General features: G+C 40.5%; 1 protein-coding gene across 1 annotated transcript in view; it reads right to left on the bottom strand.

Annotated features, from left to right (window-relative positions):
* The window catches only part of LOC138041857 (uncharacterized), a 133,483-nt gene that overhangs the window by 106,455 nt on the left and 14,528 nt on the right, over positions 1–12,500 (bottom strand). The window contains exon 5 of the mRNA XM_068887537.1: positions 4,272–4,655. Coding sequence (XP_068743638.1) covers positions 4,272–4,655 — 384 coding nt within the window. The remainder of the gene's footprint in view (positions 1–4,271; positions 4,656–12,500) is intronic.

Here is a 12,500-nt window from a genome sequence, read left to right as displayed (position 1 = left end):
CTTTCAGAAATTGAAACCGTTGTGACACAACACCTCCATATGCTGCACGGCGAGAGTCACGTTTCGCGTAATCAAACTCGGTCGTTATGTAATAGTAGATGTCGGCGGCAAGCATGTCACGTTTCAGTGGCTGAACGTTCGCATAAAGAATATTAACTCTCAAAAAATAAACGATCGTTTTCAATTTACTAAACATGTTTCGTCATACTCATGTCATCTTCAGTTGCAAATGAGCTTTATAACGGTTGTACATTTGAATTTATGTTAAGGTATGTTGCAAAATTACGTGTCAGAACTTGCGTACAATTTGAATATGAAGTGTGAAATGCGCAGAAAAAACAGAAATAGCGCACATAGCAATAAAATAAAAGACAAAAGAACAACGTAATTAAAAAGAAAGAGACAAATCTAAATGCCTCAACTGCTGATTAAGGATGGGATTTTCCCACTTAATGTGCAATGCCTCTTTGATCTTAATTTGGAATTTTGAGGCGGCAGAATCTAAGATCGTGAAACATTCTGTGTTACAAGAGTCATGACAGGCCCTAGATGACTGCAGGTGTCTGTAAACATGCGAAGACTTGTCTGACAAGAGATGCTCACGAGCACGCGTACGTAGGTGGCGAGTGGTCTCGCCAATGTAGCTGGCATTACAGCCAGCACACGAGAATTTATAAACGACACGCGAACGTAGACCTTGCGGTACTGAATCTTTCACGCTGAACATGTTTCTAAGTTTAAATGTACTAAAGACCAACTTAATATCTAAATCAGCTTTGCAATAGTGTTTGAGTAGTTGTCTTAACTTGGTCTGGGCGATTTCAGAAAACCGGCCAACATAAGGGAGTTTATAGAAGTGCGTAGAAGTTTTCCCGGAGTTGGATGAGGCGTCCCGCCCAGTCAGAGAAGAACTCATTTTCTTAGAAAGATACCTGTACATAATCTTGTCGATCACCCACGACGGAAAACAATTTTTCCGTAGTAAGAAAATAAGCTTCTTGACGTCCAGATGAAAACCAACCCAGGAATTGTTGATCTTATATACTCTGTCTAGTAATGTTCTGACTAGACCCAGTTTGTAATTCAAAGGGGCGAAGCTGAAATAATTAGAAAGAAGACCAGTAAATGTTTTCTTGAGATATACACTAGTAACAATAGATGGATGACCGTTGTCTAGCAATATGTCTAGAAAAGATAATTTCTTATTGATTTCCCTTTCCATTGTGAAACGGATACTTGGGTGCCTTGCGTTGATATAATCAAAGAACAAGAGCGCATCATCTTCGTTATTGAACAAACAAAAGGTGTCATCAACATAGCGTCTATAGAACAAAACTTGGGAGGATGAGAAATTATCTAACCAGTTTTTTTCATGGTGTCCCATAAAAAGGTTTGCGAGGACTGGAGCAAGGGGGGAACCCATGGCAACCCCATCTACTTGGTCATGAAACGCACCCTTGAATAAGAAGTGGGTCCCTGCTGTTGCGAAGGAAAAAAGGGTTTTAAGGTCAGCGGGGCTTATCGCAAGGCCAGGATTACCCTGATAAATGTAGGTGACCGCCAAGTCAATGCACTCATCAAGGGGTAAACTAGTAAACAGACTCTCAACATCAAAAGAGACCATAAACTTCCCAGAGGTTGGTAGCTGGTTGATTTCATGTACAAATGAAAACGAGTCGCGGACGTTGTAGTCACACGGGACATGAGGCTCTAAAAGATCGCAAAGGAACTTAGATAGATTATAATTGTAGGTGCCTATTGAAGATACTATGGGTCGAAATGGAGGTGTTTCATTAGGCTGCCGAGCCTTGTGCATTTTAGGAAGGCCATAGAACCTAGCTGGTTGAGAACCAACTGGATAAATTCTCTCATATGTATCTTTGTCTAAGAGAGAGAATTTATCCAGTTCGTTCTCAACCAGCTAGGTTCTATGGCCTTCCTAAAATGCACAAGGCTCGGCAGCCTAATGAAACACCTCCATTTCGACCCATAGTATCTTCAATAGGCACCTACAATTATAATCTATCTAAGTTCCTTTGCGATCTTTTAGAGCCTCATGTCCCGTGTGACTACAACGTCCGCGACACGTTTTCATTTGTACATGAAATCAACCAGCTACCAACCTCTGGGAAGTTTATGGTCTCTTTTGATGTTGAGAGTCTGTTTACTAGTTTACCCCTTGATGAGTGCATTGACTTGGCGGTCACCTACATTTATCAGGGTAATCCTGGCCTTGCGATAAGCCCCGCTGACCTTAAAACCCTTTTTTCCTTCGCAACAGCAGGGACCCACTTCTTATTCAAGGGTGCGTTTCATGACCAAGTAGATGGGGTTGCCATGGGTTCCCCCCTTGCTCCAGTCCTCGCAAACCTTTTTATGGGACACCATGAAAAAAACTGGTTAGATAATTTCTCATCCTCCCAAGTTTTGTTCTATAGACGCTATGTTGATGACACCTTTTGTTTGTTCAATAACGAAGATGATGCGCTCTTGTTCTTTGATTATATCAACGCAAGGCACCCAAGTATCCGTTTCACAATGGAAAGGGAAATCAATAAGAAATTATCTTTTCTAGACATATTGCTAGACAACGGTCATCCATCTATTGTGACTAGTGTATATCACAAGAAAACATTTACTGGTCTTCTTTCTAATTATTTCAGCTTCGCCCCTTTGAATTACAAACTGGGTCTAGTCAGAACATTACTAGACAGAGTATATAGGATCAACAATTCCTGGGTTGGTTTTCATCTGGACGTCAAGAAGCTTATTTTCTTACTACGGAAAAATTGTTTTCCGTCGTGGGTGATCGACAAGATTATCTACAGGTATCTTTCTAAGAAAATGAGTTCTTCTCTGACTGGGCGGGACGCCTCATCCAACTCCGGGAAAACTTCTACGCACTTCTATAAACTCCCTTATGTTGGCCGGTTTTCTGAAATCGCCCAGACCAAGTTAAGACAACTACTCAAACACTATTGCAAAGCTGATTTAGATATTAAGTTGGTCTTTAGTACATTTAAACTTAGAAACATGTTCAGCGTGAAAGATTCAGTACCGCAAGGTCTACGTTCGCGTGTCGTTTATAAATTCTCGTGTGCTGGCTGTAATGCCGGCTACATTGGCGAGACCACTCGCCACCTACGTACGCGTGCTCGTGAGCATCTCTTGTCAGACAAGTCTTCGCATGTTTACAGACACCTGCAGTCATCGAGGGCCTGTCATGCAGATTGCAACACAGAATGTTTCACGATCTTAGATTCTGCCGCCTCACAATTCCAAACTAAGATCAAAGAGGCATTACACATTAAGTGGGAAAATCCCAGCCTTAATCAGCAGTTGAGGCATTTAAATTTGTCGCTTTCTTTTTAATTACGTTGTTCTTCTTTCTTTTATTTTATTGTTTTGTGCGCTATTTCTGTTTTCTGCGCATTTCACACTTCATATTTAAATTGTACGCAAGTTCTGACATGTAATTTTGCAACATACCTTAACATAAATTCAAATGTACAACCGTTGAAAAGCTCATTTGCAACTGAAGATGACATGAGTATGTCGAAACATGTTTTGTAAATTGAAAACGATCGTTTCTTTTTTGAGAGTTATTGTTACTCTGCTATCTTTACGTCCGTAAAGAATATTAACTACTCTCATCGTGAGCCTGGCCCCCCTGTGTCGTGGAAAGGTGTCAAAAGCTCAGACACGCTTAAACTTGTGGTGCAAAGAAGTTGCAAAGGAACTTGAAAATGATTAACACTTGTTACCCTCGAAGCCCATGTATCTCGATTCCCTTTTCTTTTCTTCAATCTTTCTGAGTTTAGTATTTTTACTAGTAACCACATGTATTCTCAGGGCCCGGATATTTACCTAAGACATTTACCATTGCACTACTGTGATTTACGGTACCAAAACAATACCGTGAACAATTAGAGCTACATATTACGCAAAGACAAACCTTGAATCTCCTGGAAAACAAAACGCATCTCAATGGACAATTACGGAATAAAGCGCTGAGTATGTTACTGCACTACCACATCTGCGCACTGCGTGCCTATTTTTTTGTTATTGGTTACCATTTTGTGTCCCCATATTCATGTTGCTGAATTTGGTGAGTCCCCGGCTGATTTCTAAGTGAAGATTACATCATACAACATTTTAATATTAATATCATCCTCGATTTTTGCACGACCCGCACCAGAACCTACATGAAAGTATTTTCAACTGTACTGCCTATCACTATTGACTCTACAGCTTCCCTTGAGTGTGCTTACCATTGAACACAGTGTCGTTGTATCTAATAACTGTGTAAGTAGCTGTAAAGGACACGTGGCTCCAAGCACTGTTTACAAGCTTAACCACCACTTCTAGGCTCTGACCCTCGTGCGAGTAAGATGTTACAATACCAGATAAGAGATAACCACACATTCTTGTACTCGGTTTGCCATCTGCGTAGGTTCCATTTTGAATTTCCAAGTAAATAAGAGTGCATGACCCGTCCCACCATGAAATGTCCACGTATTGAATCACTAACTTGACTTTTTCTCCTTTCTTTGCTGCGATCTTCCAGCTGTAATATGGATACATGCATTCTCGGGCAAATGTATAAAACGAGATGATCCCATTCGTTCCGTTCAAAAAACGTTGATTTGAACGCTCTAAAAAACCAAAGTAAATGAATTATTACCTTTTAACAAAAGAGACTAATAATCTCAGTTACATTTAACAATTAGTAACTTAAACAAGAAGCTTTAATAAAAGTGATCTTCGCACTTCGCAACACAAATCGGGACAGTGTAGTCAGTAGGAACGGAACTGTCCACGTGAAAAAAGCCCGGTTATTGACAGAATGATACTGAAATAAGAACTTTGTATTTCTTTAGTTTGATAACAACAATCCCCATTTCTTAATGCCTCAGTTCAAAATTCAAATGGCAATAAAAACTGATGCAAACAAAACTATTCATTTAATCACAGAAAGTATATCCAGAATTTGTGAAAAGGGAAGGGACATTTAATATCTTCAGAACAAAGGAAGGCATACTGACAAACAAAAAAGAGAACTTGGAAAACAAAAATCTGCAGTTTATTCTTCAGGAACACTCAATTTAAGGATGAGCAAACTTGGAGTCGCCTGAGAAATGGAGATGTAACGAAAGCAACTGAAAGTGTTAAAACAAGCCATCAGAGCAAGATCAACTAAAAACCACACTGACAAATAGAATATCTCCTCATTGCGAATGCTGAGTGTGTGGAGACGAAACTGTAGCCCATTTGGTGTGTGGATGTATGAATCTGGCTCAGACAAACTACAAGAAATATCGGCATGACAAAATTGCCCAGCGCATGACCTAGAACACGCAGATGATTGGTACGAGCACAGGCCAGAAAAGGTTTTTGAAAACGAAAAATTTGGGATATGAAGATTTAAACAGATAACATAATCGAGCAATCCGGACCGGACATTCTAATTCTTGAGAAGGGGAGTAGATCCTGCAGGATTATAGATGTGGCATACCCTTTTGATACTCGAATCGTTAAAAAATCAAAGGCTCCTTTGAGCCAGCTCATGGATGAACTGAAGTAGAATTAGCGAGGGCTCCTTATATTAGATCTACCTCATGATAAATAATAGATAAAATCATGCACGCGCCATGCGTTTTTTCTGTGGTGCCGTTCCCTGAGTCGGAGTTATGCGCGTGGGTAGTATGATGCATGTTCCGGAGTCCGTTATGTCGCGATTAGCGATCATAGCATGGTTTTTGCTTACAAAAAATTAGCCCTGAACGGGCTGTCTAATAGTAATAACACAGTAACTTAATTTTACAAGTTTTGAGTTTTGAATTTTTGTCCACTTAGTTTCAAGAAGAAGTAAAACAATTGGCATAATTGCTCGATTAAGACATTTCGTAACCCTGGCTACTTTACATTACATTTACATCTTACCTATCCAGCCTTATCTATTGTATGACATAATCGCGTGGAGCCAAGCCGCCAAGACTCATAGAAACAAAAGTCTTATTTTCCAAAAACGTACCCTTTGCCTGATGTACTTTGGTGACAAAAAATCTCATGCCGTACCCTACTTTCTTTCTTCTCGTTTTCTTCCTCTCGATTTTCTGTACTTTAAATCAGTTGCTGTTCTGATGCATGGCATATCTAACCACTTATCGCCTCCTAATATTGCTAAGTTGTTTATTTCTAAAGGTCATCTTCAAGAGGTGACTATTTCGTTAAACCTTCCAAGACTTGACAAACAAATTAAATCCTTTTCAAGAAACGGTCTAAAAATTTGGAATAGTTAATCTCGAGAAATTCGTTATCTGTCAAAAAAAAATCGAACCAAATCAGTATACATATGCTAAAAAACGAAATGAAACTGAATTGAGCGCCAATTGTGCGGTGTCATGAATGATACAGATTCAGGAGTCGACCTTCTAGCGAAATTTTGTATTGGCCAAACGACTGGCCACAGGCTTGATGCAGAGGTAGTTTCCCGAAATATGTGACGCGCCCGTTGTACTGAAGGTGCACGTCTATTCCAGTCGACGGAATTCCTCACCACCTCCCAGGACGCCTCCTTCTCCTCTAGACAGAGCGCCCAGTACATCAGAGGCATCCCGACGTCGTTGATACTCAGGCAGCTCAGGAAGAGAGTTAATTTAACCAACCAAGCTGTAGCGGCAATACAGCTTGACCATCCTTTGATCTAAGATCAGTGCAACCTTTGTGCAATGGCGGTGGATGGCACTTTGAGCCTCCTGAAACTAACCATGCTGCAGCACATGTGTGAAGACCTTAGCCTCGATATACCACCCAAGCCCATGCGGAAAAAGGCCCCTTACCTGACACTATCAAAAGACATTACTAGCAAATGTACTTGTCAAAAATAATTTTGATGCTTTTTCTGTTCATTTGCATGATGACGCCATTTGACTTCAAGTACCAGAATCCTCCAGGTTTTGCTTGTGTGATGCTAATTAGTGCTTTTGTTATTTTTATCCCAGTGGGAATACAAAATTTAAGTAAGAAAAGAAAAAAAAAACTGAATTCTGGTAGTGGTAGTAAATTGACGCCATCGTAAAAGTTGCCTATTTGGCCTGGGCGGGAGAGTGTGGAAGAGGGAGACTGAAGGGCTGACTCATGTCCAATCGTCAGTTACTGCTCATTTTACTGTAACACATGCGCGTAACCAGATTTTCTTTTTTCATAATTACCCTATTTTCACCCTTACCTGTTTGGACTCCCATATCTTCCGATCATCCCTATAACTTTTAAAGATTACTGAGGACAAGCCAGTTAAAAAATTCACCGCCCCTTTAGGAGCCAACCATTAGAAAAATGACGAAGTAGGGAGTATATAGTGTACACCCTTTTTTTACTTCCAGACTACACGTATTTTTCCAATGACGTTTACTTGCAGTTTTTTTCACTAATTTAAGTTGTAGTTCTTGCCAATGCATTTTTGCTCTGCTCTCAACAGGTGTTAGCAGATCTGTACTTGATTGTATTTGAAGCGTCGTAAATTATTACAACGAATATTAATTGCGCATTTCAAACCATCCAATGTCCATCTTCCTTAGTAGTCTATTTTTATCACATACGTATGTAAGCGAGGATGCAATTTTATTCAAAAAGAAACAACAAGAACAAAAGCAACACTTCTCATGCAACAATAACGAAAGGAATACACGGCATGAATGGACCAAAAGAAACCTTTCGTAACGTTGCGTGTCATAAATATTACCAGGTTTGAAGGCCAAAAGTTAGACAATCGTCCAATCAGAAAGGAGCAATCACCAGGACGGTTTGTGGCTGGCACACGAGAATCTTGCTACGCATTCCTACCGCTCGAATATCGTGGGATTTTGATTTTCTTCGAGGGCTAGCTCCGGGCTGTTTGGATGGATTTTCGATCGGAAGATACGAGGAGAAGCGTGGATCTTTCGACCTTAACGCTGCGAAGTTTGAAAGCGGAGTGATGCGGTTTTCTGGGGGAAAATCGCTCCGGCGCTGGGGCCCTTTAAAAACAAGGATTCCTCCCTTATCCTTCTATTATTAGGAACATTAAACAGCGAACTCAAAATCTTCAAAAACGCTCAAAAAACCGCTTTAACATTAGACTTGATTAGACTACTCTTTAACATTAGACTTGATTTGTGTTAATTGTTAAATTCAGTTTACAGTGTCCCCAATTAGTGCTTCAGCGCTAGAACGACTAGACACTTAAATAAACTTCCTTTCCTTTCCTTTTGATAGATCACAGGTAAGGTAATTCAACGTTTATTTAACATTGATTGAAATACATACTTTGTGATATATCGTTATAGGTGAAGCAAATGGTAAATCCAGTACATTTACTATAAAATAACGATCGGTTACACACACACACACACACATTGTGTGGGCTCCATGTGGTATAAAACGAAGAGTGCGGACTGCCCGCACGTACTGCGGACCGCGTATAAAACGTGGACCAGGTACAAAACGAGGACTGCGGACTAGGTATGAAGCAGACTGAGTTTTCAAAAACAGATTATAGAACAAAACTACTACCGAAACAGGTAGACCGCGAATTCATAATGGTGGACAATCGTGGCGCTTGACTTCGGCGCCAAACGTCAGCGATTTTCGTCACGTGGCTTTGTTTGTCACACCAAGAAGTTGAACACATGTGGTCACAATCCAGATTGAATAATGACATATTCTGTAAATAGCAAAGGGCGAACTCTAATTCGCGGGAAATCGATAGACGAAAGCTTAAGAGCCTCCATTATCGCGGAAGGCGGAGACCCGATATCAGGATTCTTTCCTGGAAGATATTCCGAAGTTGCCGATCGGAGTAGAGTTTCAAATCAGTTTTTTTCATGAACAAGTTTTTATCATAGAAAATTCGCGACAAAGTTGTGTTGCGGCAAAATTTCTGCACAGTTGATGGAATTTCTTAAAAAGGAGAAACCTTCCCTTCCGTATGAACCGATTAAACAAATGCTTGAAGACTATAGCACATTAGACTGAGGAACGTCTTTATCAGCGATTGGAAATGCTATCAGGAATAAGTTGCCTGAGGGACCTTTTACTAGGAAGCGGTTAACAAAGGCATCTGTGGAAAAATTTACCCTGCGAACACTCTTTACTGTCAGCAGTTTCTAAATACTCTGAGTGTTTTGCCACCAGAAAAACTCAAGTTCTTTGACGAGGGTGGTGTTCACACTGGGACAGGAAATCCCGTTTATGCAAATTCTCTTAGAGGAGAATCAGTGGTTGAAGAAATTTCTGACAATAAGAAAGGCGCAAATGTAACACTTAACTTATTGTGTGGACTGGAAGGAGTACTTTACGCAAATGACTGTGGAGGGAGCTTCGGACTCTAAAAATTTTCTTAATTTCTTTTCAGAAGCTGGCCAAGTCACAACTGCACTCGGAAATCCTGCTATTGAATTTGGCGATTATATCATACTTGACAACTGCCCCACACATCGATACGAGACTGAGAACATTTTGCAAAGATGGTTATTGCAGATGGGAGCACAAATTATTTATACTCCATCCCTTTCACCAGAATTCGACGTTGCAGAATACGTTTTCAATAAAATTAAAACTGTGTTAAATAGGGAAGAATACGAACGCCTCTTGCGGGAAAACGTTCATGTAGCAATCTAGCTACGAGGCGTTAGAACTCGTAACTACTGAAGACATGTTTGGTTTTTATAAGTTTATCTTGTAGCTGTTTATAATTAGTTCATTTCTAAAATACAAAAAGTTTTTTACTGTCCCAACTGTACGTGTTGGTGACCGAAATATTGTTGCATTTACGAAATCTTTTCCGACTTTTCGCAGCAGAGAGCACAGGCTGTAGGTTCTGAAAGCATGTCGTTGGCTATCGCATGTAAGTAACGTTTGCGCTGTTCGTTCGTGTAATGTAAGGTAATGAAGGATACAATTAAATGTACATGATTCAGGCAATATTCTATTTTATGCTTTCATTCTACTCAGTTGATTTGTTTGCCGACGTGACGGCCGCGTGTTTGTTTACTTTATCTGCGTCGCTGCATCCCTTGTTCAGTTGTCGGTCAGTGTAAAACGCAGAATGCAGACTGCAGACCGGAGGTAAAATGCAGACTGAGGTTATGATTTAACTGTTGTAAAAGCCCAAACCCATTAGAAATGCTAACAGTTAAGCTTAAATATTGTTTTAGGCCTAATTAGGCCTAACGTTAGCATTTCTAAGGGGTTTGGGCTTTTTGAACAGTTACGTTTTACCCTCAGTTTGCATTTTACCCCTGGTCTGCCGTCTGCAGTCTGCGGTCTTCGCTTTATACTGACCGGTTCAGTTTTTCAAATATCACGTGAAATTTTCATGCTAGTATTTCTGTGAAAACACTTTTCACTTTTTTAGCAGCAGCATCCAAATTTCAACGCATTTGTGTGAAAATTTCAAGAGTTACAAAGTACGTTCCTTTTGAAAACACAACAAGGTTCTAATCGGTAATTTACAGTTCGGACAGATTAAGCAGAGCATTTGCAGCATCGTTAACCTGAGTTCGCTGAATCTCGTTATCATTTTCGCCTATAGAAAGTGTTTCGGTAATATTCACACTGGCATTAGTTCGCGCCACAAGTTCGCACGGGGTTTCCTTGGTATTGGGCTTTCTGTCTCAATTGACCTAGACTCATAATCTTCTTATTATATTCAGTTAGTGTCTCAAGTAAGCCTACATCAGCGGAGGGGATTTTCCCCTTAATATGAGCTTCAAGTTTCTTTAAATCCATGTTTACCTGGCGCCAGTTTTCAAACCCTTGAGAACTAAGGTAGCGCGGTTTGCACTCGTTAATCAACCGAGATCGCATATAACATTCGAGAACGAGTTTGTTGTTTGATTCTTCAGTGCAATTTTCGAGGGCAGACCTCTTTGCAGTTTCCCAAGACTTTTCTTTGCAGTGTTCAGTTCGTTTACCGCGCGAGAAAGAATATCTTTTTTATCTTTGTGTTTGTTTAGGTCTCCACAAATTTCTGATGATTGGCACGGATGAGCTTTGTATAGGCAGTTGAGCCTGTTGTGCCTTTCGCGCCGATGGCTTAGCACAAGCGAGTTTCGAGTAATCTATTCCCGCTTGCTTTCCGTATTTTGCTGACAACTCCTGTACTTTCTTTTCTTTTTCCATCACTTTTTTTCTTCTCTTCAGTTACTTCTTTAGCTTTGTCTGATATGAGAAGATCTAAAGGAGACAAACTTTGAAGGCAGCCCAGTGTTCAGTGCTCCTTGTTTAGGCGGACCGCATGAAACTAAATGCTGTTGTTTTCGCAGTGGAGATGACAACGGATTGATTCTTTGGGTCTCGGCTTCAGGAATCGGAGAATGGGTAGAGCAATGACTTGATTCAAATACAGATGAGCCTCATTTGCTGTTTGACTAGTATTTGTCGAAAAAGAAGACGACCGCTTTGAAAAGTTCTCACCAAATTTGAGTTTTCTCCTTGATTCTCCTCCTGTTTCGCTGTAGCTACCCTCTCGTATTTCCTGTCGCTTCGCGGAAATCAACCCCGGCGTCGATTTAGGTTGCCACTTTAGGTTGCGGCGAAATGCCGTCCCTGGTACATTTGAAGCACAACGCCAAGCACGCAAGGAAGGAATCGTTGGCGCGTAGATTTATCAATGTGTTCTCATCATCTGTATACTGCACCCGCAGTTCTGCGTCAGGTATAAATTATAAACTTTGAATTTTAGCTCTAATGACTTGCATGATATCCTCAAAAGTTTCTATAGCCTGTTCCGTGAAGATAACTTCACACCTGTCATCTTGCGGAATGTTATAGAAAACTTTCAGTTATAGCATTGAGGGACCCCATTAAATGGTTGACTCCGAAGTGCGAACAGCAAACTGAACCGGCGAAAGGTCAAAGGAATGTGACCACGTGCGCTCACCTTTTGGATTTGACAAACAAAGCCACGTGACGAAAATCGTTGACTTTTGGCGCCAAAGTCAACTGTCACACTTGACTTTGAATTCGTGGTCTACCTGTTTCGGGAGTAGGTTTGTACTGGCCCAGATACAGATTTTAAAAAAGAACTTGAGTGCTCTTCTTCCTTGTCAAAATATTTTCACGTACAAAGAAATGCCCAGTTGCAACATCAATTGGGCAAGAGAAAGTAAGAGTAGAGATTTTATCTCAAAATTGTACTTTACTCCACGAATTTAAAAAGGAAAAGGAAAGGAACGTTCTAGCGCTGGAACACTAATTGGGGACACTGTAAACTGAAATCAACAATTAACGCAAATCAAGTCAAACACTAGAGTGGGAAAATCGGTGGTGTAATTAACACCTTGTACTTGGCGCTTGTGTATTGAAGAAAGTGATATTAAAATTAAAGGAACAGCTATAAATAGTGTCGCACTCGCTTCTGCAATAATGTCAAGGCTTTAAATCCCAAAGCGTCGGCATTACACTACAGGATTTCAACAGTACTGCTCCACAGCGGTGCAAAACACAATAGGGAGCTT

This window comes from Montipora capricornis, chromosome 3 (assembly GCF_036669925.1).
Source record: "Montipora capricornis isolate CH-2021 chromosome 3, ASM3666992v2, whole genome shotgun sequence".
NCBI classification, from domain to species: Eukaryota; Metazoa; Cnidaria; class Anthozoa; order Scleractinia; family Acroporidae; genus Montipora; species Montipora capricornis.
This window is presented reverse-complemented; position numbering and strand designations above follow the sequence as displayed.